The sequence below is a fragment of the Enhydra lutris genome, unplaced genomic scaffold (assembly GCF_002288905.1).
Source record: "Enhydra lutris kenyoni isolate GAN:26980312 unplaced genomic scaffold, ASM228890v2 scaffoldscaffold35, whole genome shotgun sequence".
NCBI lineage: Eukaryota > Metazoa > Chordata > Mammalia > Carnivora > Mustelidae > Enhydra > Enhydra lutris.
In genome coordinates, this window is record NW_019154119.1 from 4,596,390 (window position 1) to 4,621,509 (window position 25,120).

General features: G+C 36.2%; 1 protein-coding gene across 3 annotated transcripts in view; it reads left to right on the plus strand.

Annotated features, from left to right (window-relative positions):
* LOC111154089 (ATPase family, AAA domain containing 2B) overlaps positions 1 to 25,120 on the plus strand; it is a 156,874-nt gene that overhangs the window by 110,705 nt on the left and 21,049 nt on the right. For 2 of the 3 annotated variants that reach the window (XM_022513459.1, XM_022513460.1), the window contains 3 exons: positions 8,927 to 9,062; positions 11,536 to 11,717; positions 15,298 to 15,457. In XM_022513459.1, coding sequence (XP_022369167.1) covers positions 8,927 to 9,062; positions 11,536 to 11,717; positions 15,298 to 15,457 — 478 coding nt within the window. Of the gene's footprint in view, positions 1 to 8,926; positions 9,063 to 11,535; positions 11,733 to 15,297; positions 15,458 to 25,120 lie in introns of all 3 variants that reach the window. The other variant, XM_022513458.1, reaches the window with a different exon arrangement.

The following is a 25,120-nucleotide window of genomic DNA, read 5'->3' on the forward strand; positions in this document are numbered from 1 at the left end:
ATTACTGAGTATTAAGATTATAATAATTTTCATTTCTTATCTGTATTTTCTTTTTTTTTAGACTTTTAAAAAAAATTTGTTTATTTGACAGAGATCACAAGTAGGCAGAGAGGCAGGCAGAGAGAGAAGGGAAAGCAGGCTCCCCGCTGAGCAGGGAGCCCAATGCGGGGCTGGATCCCAGGACCCTGAGATCATGACCTGAGCCGAAGGCAGAGGCTTAATCCACTGAGCCACCCAGGCACCCCTCATCTGTATTTTCTGAATCTTTCGTAGTAAATGCTACTGTTCTCAGGAGGTAAACTCATTCAGGGATGAAACGAAAAGGTTCTCCCCACAGCTTTTAAAATAGAACAAAACTGGGTGCCTGGGTGGCTCAGTGGGTTAAGCCTTTGCCTTCAGCTCAGGTCATGATCTCAGGGTCCCGCATCAGACTCTCTGCTCAGCAGGAGGCCTGGTTCCCCCTTTTTCTCTCTCTGCCTGCCTCTCTGCCTGCTTGTGATCTCTGTCAAATAAATAAAATCTTAAAAAAAATAAAATAAAATAGAATAAAACCAAAAAAGAATTAAGTTACCATGGGGGTAATGTTTTTGTTTGTTTTTTTGTTTTTAAGATTTATTTATTTATTTATTTTAGAGAGCTTGTGCAAACAGGTGTGAGGGGTGGGGAGGGACAGAGGGAGAGGGAGAGAACCCCAAGCAGACTCCCTCCTGAGCACAGAGCCTGTCATGGAGCTCCATTCCCTGATTCCGAGATCATGACTTGAGCCGAAATCAAGAATCGGATGCTTAACCCACTGAGCCACCCCGGCCCCCCCTGGGGGAGGGGTAGTGTTTTATTAGTAATATAAAACTACTTTCTTTTTGTGGGACAAAGTAATAATTTCATCTTTTAGAGCTCTTTAGCATTCTCTTGTAGATGTTTCTTTGTAGGTACATCTCTCTCCTAATCCAGTAGTTCCCAAAGTAAGTTTGTACTTAAGGCAGTACATTGGAATATTGAAAAAAACATTAGAACTTCATTTGTGTTGGGGCGCCTGGGTGGCTTAGTGGGTTAGGGCCTTTGCCTTTGGCTCAGGTCATGATCTCAGGGTCCTGGGATCAAGTCCCGCATCAGGCTCTCTGCTCGGCGGGGAGCCTGCTTCCTTCTCTCTCTGCCTGCCTCTCTGCCTACTTGTGATCTCTGTCTGTCAGATAAATAAATAAAAGCTTAAAAAAAAAAAGTACTTTGTCTTCATATTTAGTATTTTGTGTATACAGGTTTTATAATAGAAAAGATAATATTAGTAGAATAGTATATTTAAATAGTGTGTTAAATAAATATACTAGAAGAGATATTTTCAGATTTTTTTTACTGATGAGGTGTTAGATAAAAAAATTTGGAAATCATTGCTCTAGATCACCTGTTATCCAAGGACTTCTGTGGGCCCCACAAGGCTTTCAGGGAGATGTCACATTCCTCTTTTTTCTAACTACATATCTGCTTGACTATGGGTTTTCTTCATGACTACAGTCAAAACAACATGTAACATTGAATGCGGAAGTGGAAATGAAAATCCAGTTGTCTCTCAGTAAGCCAGACATTAAAGAGAGTTGAAGAAATGTAAAACAATGCCATTTTTCTTGTTAAATTTTATTTTATGTATATTTCATATTTTGGAAAATACATTTCTTAAAAGAATATATTTTTCCAAAATACATTTTCAGTGTTAATATATAATGGATTTTAAATGAATACATAATTTGGAATGCTCTTAGTTTTATTTTTAATACATAATTACGGACAGATGTAACCCACATAAACAAGCTCATTTGGGTTCCCAAGTGGTTTTTGAGAGTTTAATAAGATCCTGAGACCAAAACGTTTGAGAACCTCTGACTTAGACCACAAGGTCTTTGAGAGGAGGGGACTGTCTTACTGGCCTTCACTTATCTACTTCTTGACACATTGGAATTACTTAGTAAATGTTTGTTGCTTAACATATAGGAATTTATCACTGAATCACCACATTGGTTTGAACTCTTGTTCAGCCTACTTTCTTTTTTCTTTTTTGTTTTTTGCAAAATTCTACTGTAGGTAAATTTACTTTTGTGGACCCTGTAGACTCTTTCTGAGAATAGCTGGAGAATTTGAGTTGAGTTACATGGGAATTGCAAATTATTTCTCTTCAGGAGAGTTAGAATAAAGAATTGAGGATTGAGCATCGGAAGGGACTTTTTAAACAAGGAAGCAGATAAAAAGTAGAAATATATAGGAAGGAAAACAAACTTTGGTCAGAAAGAATTGCATTTACATTTCTGAACAGATTCATAGTATGTATTTTGGTATTAAATTATTGTGGGCAGGCTCAAGATGATATAATTGGAAATGAATTTTATTTTATTTTTTGGTCTATTTATTTATTTTAGAGAGGGAGGGGTGAAGGACAGAAGAAAGAGAATCTTAAGCAGGTTCCATGTCCAGTGCAGAACCCCATGTGGGGCTCAGTCTCACAACCCTGAGGTGTGACCTGAGCCAAAATTAAGAGTCAGACACTTAACTGACTGAGCCACCCAAGTCCCCCTGGAAATGAATTTTAAGGAAATATCGCATTAGCTACACTTAGGAAAGTAAAGATTACAAGCAGCATTTTGTTATTTCAGTATTTCATGTCTTTTTGTGTCTCTCAGTTTATCATGGGAACTGGGAGTTAAAAATCAATAACTTAAGTAGAGAAATCCAAGTAGGGGCATTGAAAACTCAGATGAATGATTCACGTATACAAGAGAAGTATCTTAGTATTGATATATTTTTTTAAAGATTTTTTTTTAATTTGACAGATCACAAATAGGCAGAGAGGCAGGCAGAGAGAGAGAGGAGGAGGAGGCAGGCTCCCTGCTGAGCAGAGAGCCCAATGTGGGACTCGATCCCAGGACCCTGAGATCATGACCTGAGCTGAAGGCAGAGGCTTTAACCACTGAGCCACCCAGGCGCCCCAGTATTGATATTTTTGTTGTATAACAATTAAATGATTCCTAAAATTTATAAGGAAAGAGGTTATTGTAAGTCTTTTAAAATTACAACTCTCTGCAATAAATGAGCATGAATTATTACTATGTTAAGGTAAAATGTCAGTTTATTTTTATTTAATGGATTATTTACTTACTTTGTTTTGAGGAAAGCAGATTTTATTCATGAACACTGTCTTAGGTTCATTTCTGACCTAATTTCCCATTCCTTTTATCTTTGAGATCTTGTGTCTTAAAACATTAATTTTCCCCATTAGAGTCTGAATGAACTCTACCTTTAAAACTGGGGACTGACACCTCTAAGATTTAATAAATGAGGTAAAATGAAAAGATTTTGGTAATGAAAGATTTGCTGCCACTTAGGCAACTATTCCAAGGCACTTGTAGAAGCCAGTTACATTTATTATCTAACACAAGTTTTTTTAACTGTTCAGTAAGAAAAGTATTACTGTCGTTTTCCCATTTGACAGATGAAGAAACTCACAGCTAGTATGGTAGAGCAAAGTTTTGAACCCATATTTGCCTGATTACAAAGGTCATGCACTTAAAATGCACTGTACTCTATAAGCAGAGAGACCATTTCTGGATATTATGATGTTTAGGCTGATGAGTGGTCAGGGAAGTTTTAAGTTTTGTATTTATCAAGTTAGAACCGTTGTTTATTCATCAAAAACTTGTTGTGTGCCTGGGGCGCCTGGGTGGCTCAGTGGGTTAAGCCTCTGCCTTCAGCTCAGGTCATGATCTCAGGGTCCTGGGATCGAGCCCCGCATCGGGCTCTCTGCTCAGCAGGGAGCCTGCTTCCTCCTCTCTCTCTGCCTGCCTCTCTGCCTACTTGTGATCTCTCTGTCAAATAAATAAATAAAAAAAATCTTTAAAAAAAAAAACAAAAACTTGTTGTGTGCCTATTGTGTGCAATGCACTGTCATAATAAGTGAATTTGTTGAAGGCAGGTCCAGTGTCTGTTCTTCTCATGCTTTCATTCAGCGTGCTTAGCTGCTTTATGTGTACACACATACAGAATACTCACAAACTGACACATACATACATGTACATATTTCCAGTATGGTTAATCTTTATTGAATGAATGAATGAATAAAATAGGTGAAAAACCAAAAGATAGCCACTGTTCTCTAATAATTCAAAGTTCAGAGTGGGCCAACTGGGTGGCTTAGTTGGTTAAGTGTCCAGTTCTTTATTTTGGTTCAGTCATGATCTCAGGGTCGTGAGGTCAGGCTCCACACCCAGCACAGAGTCTGTTTGAGATTCTCTTTCCCTCTCCCTCTGCTCCCTACCCCCATAAATAAAAATACACATATATTTTTTAAAAAAGCGTAGAAGGAAGAGAGACCTGGAAAAAATAATACAGTATGAGAAGTGCTATGATAGTATAGCATGTAAAATATGTATATAATATGTAAGAAAACAATCCAGGAAAAACCTAATAAAGTTAGCTTTATCAAAATTAAATACTTTTAAAAAGCCACCATTAAGAAAATGAGGAAACAAGCCACAGACTGGGAAAAAAATATTTCAGATACATCAAATTGCATATCTTGATAAGACTTACATCCAGAATGTATTAGAACTCTTTCAGGGTGCCTGGCTGACACAGTCACTAGAGAATGCAACTCTTGATCTTGGGGTCACGAGTTCAAGCCCCACCTGAAAAAGTTGAAAAAAGACTGAAAAAGCAACCCACAGAATGGCAGAAGGTATTTGCAAATCATATATCTCATAAAGGGTTGATATCCAGAGTAAATAGCTCTACAACTGAAGAATAAAAACCCAGCCAACCATACTTCCCCTAAAGGAGCCATATTCACATGGCCAATAGCATATGAAAAGATATTGAACATCACTAATCAAAAGGGAAATCAAATTGAGACCACAATGAGATGTCAGTTCATACCCATTATGATGGCTATTATCATAAAAACAGAAAATGCACATGCCTGATGGCTCAGTCGATTAAGCGGCCTTGGGCTCAGGTCATGATCCCAGGGTCCTGGGATCGAGTTCCGCATCGGACTCCCTGCTCAGTGGAGAGCCTGCTTCTCCCTCTGCTTGTGCTCTCTTGCTCTCTGTCAAATAAATAAAAATCTTAAAAAACAAACAAACAGAAAATAGCTAATGTTGGTCAGGACCTGAAGAAATTTGAGCCATCGTGTATTGCTGGTGGGAATATAAAATTTCACAGTGTCATTGAAAATAAATTGTACAGTGATTCCTTAAAAAGTTAAACAGAATTATCCTATGATCCAGCAATTCTGCTTTTGAGCATACACTCAAAAGAAGTGAAAGCAGCGATTCAAACAGGTATTTGTATACCCATGTTCATAGCCACATTATTCACAATAGCCAAAAGGTAGAAACATACAAATGTCCATCAGCAGATAGCTGGATAAAAAAAATGTGGCATATGCATACAGTATAACATTTTTAGCTTTAAAATGGAAGGGAATTTTAACACAGGCTATAGCGTAGATAAACCTTGAAGACATCATGCTAAGTGAAATAGGCCTGTCACTATGGACAAATACGTGATTCCTCTTCTAAAAAGTTCCTAGAGTAGTCATATTCACAGAGATAGAAAGTAGAATGGTGATTGTCAGGGGCTGGGGAAAGGGAGAGTAGGGGTATCAGTATTTACTGAATACAGTATTTCACTTGGGGAGGATGAAAGAGTTTTGGAGTTCGATGGTATGATGGTTGCATAACAATGCGAATATATTTAATGGTACAGGCTGTATAATTAAAAATGATAAAAATGGCAAATTTTATGTTATGACTATTTTACCACAATTAAGGTAAAAAAGACTATGGTTAAGATTTAAATAGACATTTCACCGAAGAGTATGTAGTCTCTTGGGCTAATAAAGCATGGGAAAATATTGTTAATATCATTAGTCATTCAGGAATGGGATACCACTGCACAACTACCAGACAGTATTGAGTGTTGGCAAAGGATGTTAGAGAAAGTGGAGGCCTTATACACTGGTGGTGGAATTTTAAAGCATGTAGTCATTTTTTGAAAAATTGGCAGTTCTTAAGATGGAAGTCATAAACCTATGATATGACTCAGCATTTCCACTCCTAGGTAACTACAGAAGAGAAATATGTTCATACAAAGACTTGAATGCAAATGTTCCTACTACCATTATTCATAATAGTGGAAACAGCCCATTATTCATTCACTGGTGATTGGGGAAACCAAACATTTATATATACACACAGTGAAATACTGTTCAGCATTAAATGGAATGAACTGATAACATTCTACAGTGTGGATGAGCTTCAGTATATTATGCTAAGTGAGAGAAACTAGAGAACAGACTACATGATACAGTTCTAGAAAAGGCACATCCCTAGAGACAGTTAAATCAGTGGTTGTTGGGTGGGGAGTGTGAGTAGGGATTGATGGGCATGAGGGTGATCTTTGGAGATAATGGAAATGTTTTAAAACTGACTTGTGATGGTTGCACAACTGAATTAATTTACTAAAAATCATTGAAATTAAAGTTTAATAAGGGGTTTTAGAAGGTATGCTTGTCTGTATCTGGGAAGGTCAGAGAAAGCATCATCCAGAAAGCATTGGCTTGAGTGGAGGGTTAAAAACAGGGTTAGAGGGGCACCTGGGTGGCTCAGTGGGTTAAAGCCTCTGCCTTTGGCTCAGGTCATGATCCAGGGTCCTGGGATCAAGCCCCGCATTGCATCAGGCTCTCTGCTTGGTGGGGAGCCTGCTTCCCCCTCTCTCTCTGCTTCCCCCTCTGCCTGCTTGTGATCTCTGTCTGTCAAATAAATAAATAAAATCTTAAAAAAAAAAAAAAGTTTAGGAAAGAGTGGATAGCACATATAGAGATCATTGTGAACCAGTGTGAGAAAGCATGATTTCAGGGAGTTATCTGAGGCTTCTTGTCTAGTTGCAGCATGAAATTTGAGGCTGGGACTGTCAGAAGATAAAGCTAGGAGTAAATTTAAAGTGAAATGAGCCTACTTGTAAAGTGATGGATCTAAGCTATTGGTAATAACCTGGCAAGAGTTTTAGAGTATTACCACAGACTTACTCTTGGTATGCTTTTGTATTCACAAAGTTTAACACAGTGTTGAAAAATGATCAGAAGAGAGAATATTTAAAACTGAGATGAAATGTTTTGCTACTCTTGAACAAAATCCTGGTACTTCTAGGGTATTGCATTCTATTTATTTTTCAAGACCCAGTTAATGTTAGCTATTTCTGCTGTATCTCATCTAATGCCTCTTCACCCCTACCTCTTGCAGAGTCTCTTCTGTTTCTCAACAAGTGTTAGGACACTTCTGGTGTGGTACCATAATGCTTTCTTGTGAAACTTTTAAGATCCTTGACAGCAGGAAGTAATTGTATTTCCTTCAAGTTTGTAATGGCAGGATTTGGCGTTATGTTTAGCACACCATGGGCATTCAGCGGTAAATTTGCTTTGCAGAGCTTTTGAGGAAGGACCAGTGAAGCATAGATCAAAGGGTTGGGGGGAATTTTACATGAAAGTAGTCTACAAAAAAAATATTGGAAGGGCACATGGTGAAATTTTACAAATTCTTGAAGGATTTGGCTTCGTGTTGAGGTAAATAGTTCCCCATCCAAATTTTGAATTCTACTTTTCGTTGTTTCTTTTCCGTGTTAGAATTTTAGAGTTGGAAAAGGCCTTTAGAAATTACATAATGTAGGGTTTTTTTTTTAATTTACTTTGTGATCTTTAGCCAATTACATAAACCTTTCCAAGTTTAAGTTTTCTCAAGTATAAAATGAAGGACTCCTATATATACTTCATTGTTCTAAAGATTGAAATATTTAGAAATTTTTAGTCTTCAATTCAGTAAGTACTTAGACATAACAAAGAATGAATTATCTAATGTTTATCATAAATGTGTGACTAAATTTGGGCTAGGATCAAATGTTTCGAATTTTGATCCAGTGTTTTCTCATTGTCTCGTAGTTGGTTCTTCTTTCTATATTAGTGACCTTTTCCCATTTTCATTTGCAGTTGCCATTTTGATCTAGGGGAAGGAAATAGCAAACTTTACTCATTCATTCCATGCTAATTACACATTAGTATGTCCCAGTCATTGTGGTAGCTGTAGGAAAACGGATGAATAAGGGATAGTCCCTGTTCTCAGGGAGTTTGGTGTCTAGAAGTGGAATATAGACCTTCTAGGAAAACATAAAAATTGAAGTGTGTAAAATTAATGTGGATGATGTGGAGGTTTTAAGCAGCCTGTCTTGCAAGGGGGACATCTGGGGTCAAAGGCTCTATAGAGGAGGTAAACAAAGGAGAGGTATGTAAACACCAGTGCGAGTAATTGAGGGATGTGAGAATGACTGGCTTAATATTGCTTGGGAGTTTTGTTTGGAAGGTGGTGTTACTGTGGAGCGTTCTGGGGAGAAACTGAAGGTTTAGTTTATTTGCAGTGAAACCAGGATTCCAGAAGATGCAGTGGAATAGACTTGGGATGAAAAGAACCCAGGAAAGGAAATCACTAAATAGGAAATACACAGAAATAATGTACAAGAAGGCGGTGTTGTTAGCATCCTTCCAGCTCTCTAGTGTAGATTCTAGGTCATTACTTTCTAGCTCTTATGCAAGAAATCCTTTGAAATTTGCCATCTATTATAATTGGTTATCCTTTCTGCTATTATTTGTTGACTCTTCCAGAGATAGTATAATGTATTAATAACTTGGGCAACTGGTCATTCTCCCATTACGGATTAGACAATGAGGTTGAATCTCTCAACAGCATAGCCTTAGGACTAGGTTAACTAACCCCACGTGAACCCCACATGAATAAAAATTAAAGATTGTACTGGAAGTTGAAGAAATTGTAGTTTGGTATAATAAGTATACTTTTAATTCTCTACATATTTAATGTCTTTGTGTGTATGTGTGTAGGTTAAATGTATCTTTAGAATACAGTATGAAGAGGTCTTGTATATTCAAAGGCCTATTGAAGAAGACAGAAGAAAATTTTTCCAAGAATTGATTCTCAATCAGGCATCAATGGCTCCACCACGGAGGAAACACACTGGTAAAGTTCCCAGAGCCTTTAGGGAAATGGGGGAAGGGGATGGGGAGTGGAATTAAGAAATGCCCTTTCTGGGTGCCTGCGTGGCTCAGTTGGTTAAGCAACTGCCTTCAGCTCAGGTCATGATCCTGGAGTCCTGAGTTTGAGTCCCACATCAGGTTCCCCCTGCTCTCCAGAGAGCCTGCTTCTACTCTCCCTCTGCCTGCCACTCCTGCTGTGCTCTCTCTCTCTCTCTCATTCCGTCAAATAAATAAATAAAATCTTTTTAAAAAATGCCCTTTCTCTGTGAAGTGTGTAAACCTGGCGATTCACAGACCTGTACCCCTGGGGATTAAAATATATTATATGTTTATTAAAAATAAAATAAAATTAAAAAAAAAAGAAAAGAGAAAAAAAATGCCCTTTCTTGTCACTTTAAAAAAAAAAATTTCTTGTGGAAGTAAAGTCAGTTTTTTAGATTCTTCTCTTTAGATGGACACATTTTCTTTGGATGGAAATTTCTCTTTAGATGGAAAGGTAATTGTGTTTACCTGACTTGAGATTGTGAAGTACAGCCTCATAGTTACAGCTTTACTAACAAGCGACTGTTAATGAAGTCTTCTTATCATTTCAATTCAGATGCCCTGGTAGATTTCACATTCTGAGGCTCAAAAAGTCTTCAATTCTGTTCTGTTTTAGTTAGTTTAAGTACAGAGGACTTGAACAATAATTTTGAGAACACTGGGTGGTGTGCTGATTACTTTGTGGGTCAAGGTAGGTGTGATGGGTCAAGAGATGATCAGAATGTTTACCTTTTCTGGTTTATTTATTTTTCACATTTTTATTGAGTACCTATTCTGTTAGGTATCTTATGGTAGGAACTTGGAAACCCATCATGACTTTAAGTATTAGAATTTTCTTGGATTTGGCTTAGTAGCATAATATTTCAAATTTCAGCCCCTTGACTTAAGTGAGGAATGCATTCTAAGTCGCTTAAGAGACTCTTTCTAGTCTTAAAAATGTATAAAAGATGAGGTCTTCTTTGTAAACTTTCAGCCTCTTCTTGAAAATAGCAATCCTGTTACAAGTTTTTAAGTGTCTTTGCCATCATTCTATCTTTATGTTTCTCATGTGGTTGTTGGAGGATATTAAATACATTTCTACCCCTTCCAAGTCCTTGCTTTTCTGAATTCTACTTCTGTTTTTTATTGATTATCTTATCCAACATGTCAGTCATTTAATTGTTCTTTAGTGACTCATTTCCACATTTTCTCAGAGTTCTAAAAATGAGCATCTATCAAATGGCTGTAGTTGTGGTTTTTTTTCCCCCTAGAAACCTTGGGAAATTAAATATGGAAGTTATACCTTCTGATTATTGGTTGTTCCCTCCCGTTAATCTAAATAAGTTTTCAAAATATTTCATTATGAAAATGATTCATTTTATCTTGCATATTCCAGATACATTTTAGTCTCATTCATAGATTGAATTTTCTGTGTTAAAGATTAACATAATTCTTTTTCTTTTTGAGTTGCTTCTATTTACTTTCATTTTTCATCTTAGGGGCTATTTAGAAATCAGCCATAATCCTTAAAAGTTTAATCCTGAAATTCAGTGTGATACTGGGAAAGTCTTTTAAGGAATTAGGGAATAATGTGTTTAGGAAAGTTACTTTACTTTTTGAGATTTTTGTTTGTTTGTTTTAGGGTAGATAGTGAATATTATAGATTTTATATATAACACTGTAGACTGGATTTTCTATCTTATTCATGTTTTTGGGATTCTTCCTCTAGTCCCTCCCCCCCCCCTTTTTGAGGGAAAGAGAGGGTAGGAGGGGCAGAGAGAGAGGGAGAGTCTTGAGCAGGTTCCACTGCGCAGCACAGAGCCCCACACAGGGCTCGATCTCATGATCCTGAGATATGAGCTAAGCTGAAGTCAAGAGTCAGGTAAACGACTGAGCCATCCAAGTGCCCCCAGTTTGTAATTTTTTTTTGCTCCCTGCACAGGTACATGCCATTCACTACCCCTACTATGTTGTACTAAGAATATGAATAGAGGACTTGTCTAAAATTAGAACTTTTGGGAGGGGGAAGGACCAGAGAATGGTTACTTGCCTATTTCACTCTCATGCAAATAAGGCAACCCCATTTTGAGAAGAGGGTTTTTAAACAACATTGACTTTAAGCAAATCAGCATATAGTTCTTCACCTAAAGATATTTTTGTTGATTTGAAATATTTCTAGTAAGTTTTATGTAAATCATATTTCAAAATCAAATTATTTAAAATCATATATATCATTTGCCATTTAAAGGAGTCCTACTATGAATTGTTTTATTAAATCTATTCTTTAATGTACTGTTACTTTCCATTCACATTTTTACTTACTGGCTTTACAGGTGGTTTGTATGTACTTGGAATTCTTTTTTGAGTGAATGACAGAAAAATAATTGCTGTCCTGGATCTGTTGGAATCTTAACATTTTCTTCTATTTTCTTTAGGTCTTTGTGCTATGGAAGTGCTTCCCCTTGCACTACCTTCTCCACCTCGTCAGTTATCAGAATCAGAAAAAAACCGGATGGAGGACCAGGAGGAAAATACTTTAAGAGAGTTGCGGTTGTTTCTCAGGGATGTAACCAAGAGGCTGGCCACAGATAAACGCTTTAACATCTTCAGCAAACCGGTGGATATTGAAGAGGTCTTGTTTCAGTAGTGTGCAAACAGTGAAGTTGAACTGGCTAAAAGAAAAAAATGTTGACATCTTTTTTTGGAAGGAAAAAAAACAAAGGCATGGATGAATATTACCCCTAGCCTGTAAAATTTTAATCCATGTGATAACTACCGATGTCATCAGCAAAAATCTGGTGACTTTTGGATGAAAATAGTGACCAATTTGTATGTCCTCTTAATTAGTATTGATCTTTGTGATCTCTATCTCTTCAGTTTAAGAAGAGGATTAAAAGTTACTTTAGTGAAATGTCCATACTAGACTATTTTTATTCCAGGATAAATCTTGCTCTTAAAAAGTATATTGGTGTTAACCAACCAATACCAATTAATTTTGGCATTTTCCAAATTATGTATACTTTAGCGAAAGTGGTGGCAAAGAAACCTGAAATTTATCTTTCATATTTTGGAAATGCCTGTGACTAAAAGATGCTGTTTGAAGTTAAGTATATCCTATGTAACTAAAATTGTTTTTCCCTGCAAGGATTTTTCTCTGCTCCCAGTGGAAAATTTCTCACTTTTTATGTGTATTGTTTTGTGTCCTTGTGGGAGCATGGTTTGTGATGATAAGAAAAGAAATTTTCCATTTGGAATCTACTATAATACTGTAGATGAAATTTTTTTTGTTTTGTTTTGTTTTTGTTTTTGTTTTTTTATCCTGGGATAATGTAGTGTGTGGATGAACACAATACAGTCTTTACTGACCTTCTTCTTATAGTTCAGACTCCATGTTTGAACAGCTTTGGTGTTGTTGGTTTTAAGTTTTTTCTTCCATCTTTTTTTTTTAATTTGAATTATGAAATGATTCATAGTTTAATGTTGTGTCCTTGTTGTGAAATCTGTACTTTTGGACCTGAGCAGATTCCTTTGGAATCATTACGTCATCTATGACCGGAAAGAATAAGCTAGCATTATGGGTTTTTCCCCCTCTGAAAGTAGCTATTTTTCCATTTTTGGTTTTTGTTTGTTTTTTGGAGTAAAGGGACTGTCTGTAACTTTATTTGTATATTTTTATTTATCCACAATACATAGTTTTATTCATTGATCCTTTTAACAACCTCACAAGGTCATTATTATTCTTATGTTGCAGCTCAGGAAACTGAGGCTCCTAGGCAAGCGACATAGCCAAGACTGAAAGATTTTTTTGAAATTCAAAGTCCACATTCCTTACATTATATCACAGCTATACCTTAAATCTTTTTCTACTGAAAAGACAGGAATTGCCTAATTTGCTTTAGCAATTAATACATAACATTTTACATTTTTGGAACATTTTTTCCCCTCTTAGTGTTACCAGATAATCTTAAAACTGTCAGACTACTTTAAAGATTATTTTAGATGTTTATTTTTATTTGAAATTGGGTATGGGTCTCTGACACTTAAATTTTTTTTTTTTTTAAGATTTTATTTATTTATTTGACAGAGAGACAGTGAGAGAGGGAACACAAGCAGGGTGAGTGGAAGAGAGAGGAGAAGGCCCCCCGCCAAGCTGGGAGCCTGATGCAGGGCTTGATCCCAAGATCCTGGGATCATGACCTGAGCTGAAGGTAGAAGCTTAACGACTGAGCCACGCAGGTGCCCCTCTGACACTTAATTGATAAGGGTTTGACTTCAAGTCAACCTACTTTACTGGGAGTGAACCAGTTTTGCCCTTCCCCCAGAGAACTCTCTTTCATTCTAAACAGAAGAAATGATCAGATTTCAAATGCCATCTGTGGTAGAATAAAAGTTTTATAAAAGGTGGTAAGGCATTGGAAGGGAATAGAAAATGTTGATTAGATAAAACTTTTATTCAAGGGTTATGTTTTCTTATTTTCTGTTTTATTCTTTTTTTAATGTTCATTCTGCTACTGGTTCTTTGCTCTTAAAGCTGAAAACATAGAGGTCTCTCTGAAGCATGAGGGGAAAACAAGATAACTTTTTTTTTTTTAAACATTTTATTTATTTGAAAAAGAGAGAGCAGGGGTAGGGGGGTGAGGGAGGGAAAGGGTAAAGGGAGAGGGAGAAGCAGACTCCCTGCTGAGCAGGGAGCTGGACTCAGGCTCATCCCAGGACGCCTAGATCATGACCTGATCCAAAGGCAGATGCTTAACCAACTGAGCCATCCAGGTGCCACACAAGATAATATTTAAATAACCTAAAAAATAAAAATTTATATTCAGATAATGAATTTGACATGTCTAAAAACTTTGTGGAATTCCAAAGCAGACTTCAGAGAAAACAGAAGTTTAGAAAATAAACATTGAAGTTAAAATTAGATATTGGAGCAAAAATTTTATAATCTTCAATAATGTAAATTTTTAGAAAATGTGTAATAGAGAGTGAGAGAGAAAGTGAGCATGAGTGGAGGGGCGGGGCAGAGGGAGAGGGAGAAGCAGATGCTTAACCAACTGAGCCACCCAGGCTCCGCCGATAATATAAATTTTTACAGTGCTTTGCAGTTAATAAACAGTTTCCATATGTACACAAGGCATGCCAAATGCCAGAACCAGGAATCTAATAAATATCTTCTGAGCTCTTATTTGTTCAGTATAGCTTCACTGCCTCCCCTATAAGGAAATTTTCAGCTCCTGGAAATTAAAAAATTATCACATGCCCACACAGTTACCTAAAAATTTAAAAAAATGTATAAAATATGTATATGTTTGTGTATGTATTTACCGTGGAGAAAAAGTGACCTTTATTTTCATAGAACAGAAATTATCCTAGCTCCGGAATTTGGTCCTGGATTAATTAGATGTTTCTAAGACTGCTTTTGTATCAAACCTGATTATGTGATTTGAGATTTGCATTGGGGGAGGCAATAGGTAAATAGGTTGGTAGAGCTTTCTTAGTGGCCGAATGTTACAAAACATTGGGCAAATCCTGACTTACTACCTCCCTATTTTGAGTTATCTCCCAGAAAGTTGGACATAGAGCACATTTGCTTGTGAATTCATTTATCATTAGGGAAGTCCAAGCAAATTTTTACTAGTCATTGAAGGCAATACTTATTTTTGTTGTATAATTGACTCAGAATGTTTGTAATGACTCCAAAGGAGCAGAAAACACTTTCCATGAAATGATTCACCCTAGAAAATGAGAAAGAAAAAAATTTTTTGTTTAAAGATATTAAAGAGATTTACGAGAGAACTTCTTTAGTAATATGAAAAATCTATGTTTCTTAATTTCCTTCAAAAAATTTCTTGAAGTAATATTTGTTGATACGTACTGGGTGTTTTTATGAATACGTTTTCTTCTCAGGTAGATCCAAAGGATTGGGGTGGGGGGAAAAAGCTGACAAAATTGGCTTTTATATTTTAAAATGAGAAACATTTCAGTTGTTGATTTGGATATGACTTGAAACCGAAGCTTTCATGGAAAGTTGACTTCAAAGTAGTAACTTTAGTAGTATAAATTGTTTTATAACTTTATCCTTATTTGTAATTTTTAAGATATTTAGATTTAATTTTTAAATAACCACATGGTTTTGTGTTTTTCTGAGTAGGTCATATGAAATAGAAGTAATTTTCATTAAAATATCCTCTTTGTTTTAGGTTTCAGATTATCTTGAAGTAATCAAGGAACCAATGGATTTATCAACAGTAATAACTAAAATTGATAAGCATAATTACCTGACTGCTAAGGATTTTCTGAAAGATATTGACCTCATCTGTAGCAATGCTCTAGAGTATAATCCAGATAAGGACCCAGGAGGTAAGGAGGCTCTGGGCAAGGTTCACTTTGGTGATCAATAAGATAATTGAAAGTGTAAATACTAAAGCATGCCCATGTTTAGGTAGATAAATTAGTTTTAAGGACATATTATTGTATTTAGAAACTTCTTTATGAGGAACTCATACTTAAATGTAATTATTATTTTATTAAATTAAATAATGGATTTAAATTAGGATTTTATATTAGGTATTCTGTTCAGTGCTTAGTTTTTACTTTTTGTACTTAGATTCTTATTTTGTTCAGGTAGGGTGGAAAACTGAGTAATTGAGAATTGAATGTGAAATTTATTTGTTTAGTAAACAGCAGTGCTGATGAACACTGGGAATTCCAAATAGATGGGAACTCATTATAGGATAAGTTTATATAGTAAAAGACCCCTTTAGGGCGACAGCATGTATTCTGTCGATTGTGGGTATTTTTAATGTTATTTTATTGTTTTGTTCCTAATCCCACCCTGTACTCAAATCTGTAGTCCTAGCTCTTTGAGTACCCTCCAGGAAGGACCTCTAGGAACATATCTGTAGTTAAAACAAGATGAATTGACTGATTCATTGTAACATGAAAGAATATATATCATTTGGATTTGAGCTTGTGCTGAGGATTTTGGAGAGGATTTAAGAAATGTCAGGCATTGTAGTAGATTGGATGCTCTTAGGAAGTGGGGGTAATTTTGTGATTAGATATTTTAAGAACCTGAAAGGCAAGAAGAATGGAAGAATGGAAGAATGGAGCAAGGCTAAAACTGGGATGGGTAAACAGTCATTCATATTATCCAAGATAGGGTTATATTTGGTTATTTTTGTAGCTAGAACAATGTTCATGCTTTTGTCTATGTTTAGATATGATTGTGGAGTGCTCTTGATTTTATCTTGATTCATCATGGTCACCAAGTGGCCTTTTCTGATGTTGTGTTCTTAAAATTGTATATGTTTAATATGAGTACACCAAGGCCAGCTGATGGTGTCTGGCCAGTTTCCAGCTGACAGAGACTGTTATTCTTTCACTATGCTGAGAATTCTGTTTCTTCAACAGGCAATAGATAATTAAGATGCTTTTTACTTCTTTAACATTGATTTAACTTTCAGTTATCTCAAGATAGTTAGAATATAGTTTCTGCCTTGCTTCTGTATTCATGGGCACTTAGGCCACTTGTTAGAATGACCTGGATTTCTCACTTTCACATGAAATTATGTGTTTCTCATCTAAATTTAGACGACAGCATGTCATAGACCCTAATTCCAAGTTTAGAGGCAGAATAACATTTTACATAGCTGTTCTTAAGCTTTGTATTAGGACATTTGCCTCTTGTTTGTTTTTGTTTCTTTTGCTTCGTTTTGACTTTTTATCATATATGTTGTATAGAAAATTTTCTAGAGATTAAAAACAAAGAAGATAATTAAAGTAACTTGTAATTCCATTACCCTGTGTTCTTTCTGTCTCACATACACAGATATATTGTATATGGAATACATACATACATAATATTTTTACTAAGATGAGAACATAATTTTTGTGAACTTTGTCATTCATGTAGTATTTTGTGAAAAGTTTGAGTTAATACATTTCTGCTACATTATTTTAATCACATAGATGTACTGTTATAACTAATACCCTGTTGGACATACTAGATTTTTTAGTTTTTTTCCTTTGTTATAACACTGATGAATATCTCTGTAGCATAAATTTTTTGCACATTCCTGTTTCCTTAGAATGAATTTTTTTTTGCTTAGAATGAATTTCTTAAAGTGGAATTTCTGAATCAAGGAATATATATCTATATCTACATACAGATATAGATATAGATATCTTCCTTCTAAGGCTTTTAATCTGTACTGTTAAATTTTTCCCACAATTTTTTCTTTTACCAGCAGCATCAGGGCCATTGTTAGCCAATATAACAATTTTGTGTGAGTGAGAGAATCATCTTCTTCTGTGTAGATGGCATCCAGCAACCGGACCACACAGTCTGGGTAGTGAAGAATAGGCTGGATGTCAGCTTCATTTAATTTCTTTGCTGGGGCCCTTGGTGAGGGTACAGTCTGCACAGATGTGTATAGTAGCCTTGACCAAAGTATGAAAGTACTTGAGTGCCTACATTGTGTCTTAGTTTTCAAGATACAGAGGTTGTAGGAGGTAATAAGAGCTTGGGCTTTGGATTTATACCTAAGTGTTAGTCCCAGTTCTGCTATTACCTAGTTCATTAACATGATTGAGTTTAGTCCTTCACATTTTAGTATCTCTATCTGCAAAATAGGGATAATTGAAGTATTCTTCTCATTGGGGTGGTTGTATGGGTTAAATGAGAAAGTGTATTAGGTTAAATCTTACGGAACTACCGTTTTCATATGGTTCAACCTAAATATATTAAGCCCTTAGCATAATGCCTAAGACTTGTTAAGTGTTCCATAGAGGTTAGTAGTTCATATTTTTATTTTTGTTATCATCATTAGTTTATTTAAATTGTGCCTTAATTTTTCATAAAGTCGTTGATTAGCGGGTACGTGTGTATTAAATTCCCTGGACCACATTTAGGAAAAAATCTAGGGACTGATAGTGAAAAATAAATTTGAATGGTTAGAGAAAGCCAGTTGAGGTCACTCAAAATTTCCCGCTCATGTTACTTAATTATAACCACATTGGGTTAAACATAAAGGTCAATCTGGTCAATTCAGATTTTTCACCCTATGTTACTTTATTGTAACCACATTGAAATAATACTACTTTTGAGGAAGAAACCATGTTTTTTGGTGCATAATAAGCTTTTCCTATCTGATGCAGTTGTATAATCAAAGAATAAGACTCTATCTCACAGAGTTGACATGGTATACTTATAACTTTCTTGCTTCACTGTTTTAGATGCAAAGAGTGTGATATAATTCAAAAGCACGATTTTGGCTCTTAGATTATTTCGTATCTTTAAGTTAAGAGGCTTATTTTTTTCTTAGCAGCAGAACCACTTGTTATGTATTAGGAAAACAACCTCAGGGTCCGTTGTGTAGCAAGTGGAAATTACATGAGTGTTGTATTACTTTTACAAGCTCCCATGAGTATTTGGAAGCTTACAGTGTTCTGTTTTGCAGAACTCTTGGCCATTTGGGGAAAAAACTAGCATATACATAGAAGACAAAAGCCAGTATTTTGAAAGCTATCCATGTTGCCTAATTGTTTACCCAAATTCTCTCCCTTGAGGATGATGTGGACAGAAATTAAATACGTTAGCCAGAAGGATTTTAACTTGTAGTTCTGAATGTAACTAGTATCTCAGATATTTGACCCTAATTATTATCTTATGGATCTGTATATGTTAAGCCATTCCCCATTCTTTGTCTTGTAGACATCACATTCTCTACCCCCCAGTCTCATTCACAAACAGACCATTATTGAGCTCATTTTGCTGAAAGTTCAGACTTAGTCTTGTAGTCTTCTCAGAATCTGTTTTGTACCAGTTTGCTTAGGAATAAAGCTCGCAGCTTTACCCTAGCTTTTGGAGCCCTCTGTGGGCTGTGCTTCAGCCAAACCCATTAATATTTTCTATTAGTGTTTGTGAGTACCATGTACTAGTTACTGAACCGGGTGCTTAGAATACAAAGATGATTGTGACAGTCCTTGCCTCTTAACGGTAGAGATACTCAGATGTAATACATGTTGAATAACTGCTCTGTGGCAGACATTATGCTATGTGTTATGGTATTAGTTTGAGAGAGTTTTCATAACAAAATGCTATAGACTAAAAGAGGCTTAAAGAACAGAAATTAATTTTCTTACAGTTCTGGAGGCTCAAAGTCCTAAATGAAAGTGTCAGCAGGTTTGGTTTTTCTTGAGGCTTCTCCTTGGCTTGCAGATGGCTACCTTCTTGCTGTGCCCTCACATGGTCATTTTTCTATGTGCACAAACCCTTGGTGTCTCTTTATCCAAATTTCCTCCTCTTATATAAGGACACAGATTGGATTAGGGCCTATTCATACAACCTTATTTTACCTTAATTACCTCTTTAAAGGCTCTACTTATTTTTATTTATTTTTTTAAAGATTTATTTATTTATTAGAGAGAGAGTGCGAGAGCAAGAATGAATGGGAGAGGAACAGAGGGAGAGGGAGAGAAATCCTCAAGCAGAACCCCTCCCCAGCCCACCTCGAGCACGGAGCCCATCATGGTGCTCAATCCCAGGACCCTGAGAACGTTACCTGAGCCAAAATCAAGAGTCGGATGCTTAACCGACTGAGCCACCCAGGTGCCCCTGCGATTATAATAGGTTATTAAGGTATAGAGATAGTATAGAGGTGGCAATTACAAATTTTGTCTTGAAGTGACCACAGATTATTATAATGCAGTTTTATAAGGTCTCTGTTAGAAATATGTACACAGTGTGAATAGAGCACAGAGGAGAAGACACTACCCAGAAATGACTAAGGTTAGGAAGGGCATTCATTCCAGGCTGAGAGAAGTAGTGTACAAAATTATAAAAAGAAAGTGAATGTGGCTGGAGAATAGGGTGGGATAGTGTGGAATAGGGTGTAAGAGTGAATGGAAATGAATTGATTCCCCTTCTCACCAAGTCTCCATTTACTGAGCACCCATGTATGAGATATTCTCTTACGGATAAATTGTGGTCCGTGCTGGAAACGTACAGCTCTGGCCTGGAAGATGCCTAAAGCCTACGTAGTAGTCTTAGTGAGATTGAACACAGAGAGCTTAGTGACAGATTGCTTAGATGTGACTGACAGAACTCGAGAATGACTTCTGAGTTTGTGGTCTGAGTGGTTAAGGACTATGAGAAGGAAACCAGTGGAGGAACAGGTTGATGGGCATTATGCTATATTTAATTTCAGACGTGTTACCATGAGTTAACTTTTGGTGCACTCAGATAAAACAGATATTGCAGAGTAGTAGTTGTGTATACAGTTCTGGAGCTTGGGAGACATTTGGGCGAAAAACTTGGTTGGAGTTATCAGCGTGTAGGAGTGAATGAGATCATAGAGGTGGTATATGGGATGAGAAGAGAGAGAAGCCTAGGAGGAATCCTCTCCTAGGAAATTTAGGTCCCATTTCTCAGTTTAGGTCGAGTCTTAACTGTTGGAACTTATGGTACCTTTGTTAAATGTATTGCCCCTCTTGGGAGAGTGTACAGCTTTTTCTTTGTAAACCAGTTTTATTCAGGTGTAAGTTACATAGAGTACATTGTTTTTTAAAACTACATGTATCTTTTAAAATCCACTTACCCTTCAAGGAATATTAAAAGCTACATTCATGAAAGGTTTTTTTTTTTTTTTTTTTTCCATGTCCTTCCAGTTATAAGTAATCCCTTCATCTTGGAATCATAGCACTGTGTAACTTTTCTGAGACACTTTTTACCTACCTCTCCACCACCTGCTCCCTTGGCCTAAGGTGGTTACTTGTTCACATATCCTTATACCTTGTGTTCACCTCTAAGCTGATTGGGAACAGGATCTGTACAGGTGTATGTATGGAGCATGTTTTTAATAAATGTGGCCAGTGAGTAAATTTCATCAGTTGTTCTCTTGTTAGGTACTAACTGAAGGAGTTTCAAATTATATAGAAATTATAAAGTGGAGACATGATAACATAATGGAGATATGAGCCAGTAAATACATGAAATATCTTTTTTATGAAATAATTTGAGATGAAAAATTATCCCACAAAAATTAGTTTTGCTTAAAATGTTAATCTTTCTTAATAATTTTATGGGAAAAGAACAGCTAATGTACTTCTGTTTGCCAAAATATAAAAGATACACTGATGCATTGATAATAGTTACTACATTCATAAAGGCAGTGATTCTTTTTTTAAATTTTATTTTATTTAAATTCAGTTAATTAACATATGGTATATTATTAGTTTCAGAAGTAGAGGTCAGTGATTCATCAATTGTATATAACACCCAGCGCTCATTATATGCTGATCACAGTTACCCTATCCCCCCACCCGCCTCCCCTTCAACAGCCCTCAGTTTGTTTCCTATAGTTAAGAGTTTCTTATGGTTTGTATCCTTCTCTGATTTCATCTTATTTTATTTTTCCCTCCCTTCCCCTCTATGCTCCTCTATTTTGTTTCTTAAAGTTCACATGTGAGTGAAGTCATATGATAGTTGTCTTTCTCTGATTGACTTACTTTGCATTATACTTACTAGCATTATACCCTCTATACTAACATTATACCCTCTAGTTCTATGCATGGTAAGAGTTCTTTCTTTCTTTCTTTCTTTCTTTTTTTTTTGATGACTGAGTAATATTCTATTTTACACACACACACACACACACACACACACACACACACACCCCACATCTTCTTTATCCATTCATCTATTGATAGACGTCTGGGCTCTTTCCACAGTTTGGCTGTTGTGGACATTGCTGCAACAAGCATTGGGGGGCAGGTGCCCCTTCAAATCACTGTGTTTGTAGCCTTTGGATAAATAGTAGTACAGTTCCCGGGTCATAGAGTAGTTCTGTTTTTAACTTTTTAGGGAACCTCCATATTGTTTTCCAGAGTGCCTGTACCAGCTTGCATTCCCACCAACAGTGTAAGAGGGTTTCTCTTTCTCTGCATCCTTGCCAACATCTCTTATTTCCTCACTTGTTATTTTAGCTATTCTGACTGGTGTGAGGTGGTATCTCATTGAGGTTTTTGGGTTTTGTTTGTTTGTTTGTTTTAAGATTTTATTTATTTATTTGACAGAGAGAGAGATCACAAGTAGGCAGAGAGGCAGGCAGAGAGAGGGGGGAAGCAGGCTCCCTGCTGAACAGAGAGCCCGATGCGGGGCTCGATCCCAGGACCCTGGGATCATGACCTGACTGGAAGGCAGATTTTAACCCACTGAGCCACCCAGGCGCCCCCTCATTGAGGTTTTGATTTGTATTTCCCTGATGCTGAGTGATGGTGAGCATTTTTTCATGTGTCTGTTGGCCATTTGTATGTCTTCTCTGGAAAAATGGCTGTTCATGTCTTCTGCCCATTTCTTGACAGGATTATTTGTTTTTGGGGTGTTGAGAAAAGTAGTAATTCTATTAATTTTATAGATGCTCATCAGTTTGCCCCAAAAATGCAGGTGGTCCTACCTTTATTTTATAGATATAAGGGGGTTAAGGCTCAGAGTTTATGTACTTAGTGTGCATACCACAAATCTTATATGGCACAACAGAATGGATTGAGTTCTGTCCTCAGAGCCAGTGTGTGTGGTTTTTTGTTGTGCTTATATCACTTTCATATTACATGGATTTTGAGATTCTTAAGATCATAAAGTATGAGACAAAAGAAGTAGTAAATACATAACTACATTTTGAAACAAGGATTTTAAGTCTGATGTCCATGAGAGTCTATAGAACATCTGAAACTGTATACATGTATAATTTTTCATTTTCATCACATGCTTATAAGGATCTAAGATTACCCCCTCCCACCTTTCAAAAAAATGAAGTTTGAAGACATGACATCTGTTCTGGTTTTAATGTTCTATAAGCTTATGATTCTTTGCTGTGTATAAACATAGACACAGTTCTAAGCTAAGAATGATTAAAAATAATTACAAGGATAGGCACATGAAAAATACTATTTCCTCATAAATGCAGATGCTCTTCAGAATAAATTCCGTATTCTTCAGACCAGCGGGAAATTTTTATAGTTCTTTTTTTCATTCATGCGTTCATTCGTTCATTCATTCATTTCCCATTTAAGTGTGGATGGAATATGGATGGGAGGTATACATTTAAAAAGAAAGACCACTGAGTTATTTTAGAGTGATAATGTGCCAGATACATGGCTTTATATTTTCACTTATCTCTTTCTTTTTCTTTTTCTTTTTCAAGCTGGGGTAGAAAGCTAGTGGCAGAAAATTGGGGTATCACATGCACCACAAACATTGTATTATCAGCTTGAAAGTATAGCTACTTCTAAGGATGTTGCTTCTAAGGAGCAACTTAAAACTTCTAACAGTAGAGCAGTAGTTTTGAAAAAATAAGGTACATCCTAGTTTGGATTTTTACACAGCGTTTTGGTTTGGTTCTCAAAGAATATTTGAAAGTTATCAGGAAACTTCTGATTTTGTCTATGATGGGGTAAAAGAAACTGAATTTTCCCTCCTACCTGAAACAGTGAAAGAAACTGAACAAAATGTGTGAAAAAACAATTTTGAAGTCATTGGATATCAGGAAATGAAGGATAGTGTTCCCCAAAAGATGAGAAACAAATAAGTTGAGCACTGTAGTTGCTTGGAGAATTTCCAGACTGTGGTACAGGAAGAAAGAGCCCAGGCAGGACCTGGAAGTCTACCTGAATTACAGAGACAGAGCTGGGAATGTAAGGAGGTCAAAGTAGGTGGAATTCTCAGGGCAGAAAGAAAGCTGCACAGAGAGCACTCTGGAGATCTGCAGAAGATCCTCCTCCTGTCTTGAGCTGAACACTGGTGTATACATGGGAGGAAACTGTCTGAGACCAGAGAAAAGAAATACTCCTTGAACTCAAGGAGAGCTGGCAGTAGTGCAGCAAATAGTTAGAGCTAATAAACCAACAAGGAGATAAAATGGGATCAAATATAAGTACGCATCCGAAAGAAGTAAGAGAAAGGAGGAGAAGGGAACAAAGAGCAAATGGAACAAGTGGAAAATAAATAGCAACCTTACAAATAATAACATAAGTTACAGTGAAAGTAAGTGGTCTATTTTGGCATAGTCTCAGTAGCTTAATTTTGCTTTTGTTTGCCTTCCCTAGAAAAATGTTGCTAAGGCTAATGTCTGGGAAATTACTGTCTGTGTTCTCTTCTAGGAATTTTATGCTTTCAGGTCTCACACTTAAGTCTTTAATTAATGCATTTTGAGTTTGTTTTTGTGTATGATGTAAGAAAGTGGTCCAGTTTCATTTTTGTGCATTTGGCTGTCCAGTTTTCCCAACACCATTTGTTGAAGAGACTGTCCTTTCCCCATGTATATTCTTGTCACTTTTTTGTCATAGATGAATTGCCCATGTAAGCGTGGGTTTATTTCTGGGTTTTCTATTCTGTTCTGTTGATCCGTGTGTCTGTTTTTGTACCAGTACCACACTGTTTCTATTCTTAGAACTTTGTAGTACATCTTGAAATCTGAAATTGTGTACCTCCAGTTTTGTTTTCTTTTTTCAAAGATTGCTTTGGCTACTTGGGGTTTTTTGTGGTTCAGTATGCATTTTAGTATTCTTTGTTCTAGTTTTGTGAAAAATGTTGTTGGCATTTTGATAGGAATTGCATTGAATCTGCAGATTGCTTTGAGTAGCGTGGACATTTTAACAAAATTACTTTGTCCAATCCATGAACATGTAGTATTTTTCCATCTATTTGTATCACTTTCAGTTTCTTTCTTCAGTGTTTTGTAGTTTCCAGAGTACAGGTCTTTTACTTCTTTGGTTAACTTTATTCCTATGTGTTTTATTCTTTTTGGTGTGATCAAAATGTATACTTTAAATATGTGGAGTTTAATATCTCTAATACATCCTTTTTGTTTTTAGGACTTAGGGAAGAACAGAATGTTAAATAATAAATTCAGATTATACAGTTGTTTTTTGGTCATAGATTCTTGAGACCTATATTCATTTATCTTCATATTTTTATGATATTTCCTTTGGATATTTATTTTTATACATATCAAAATAAACTCT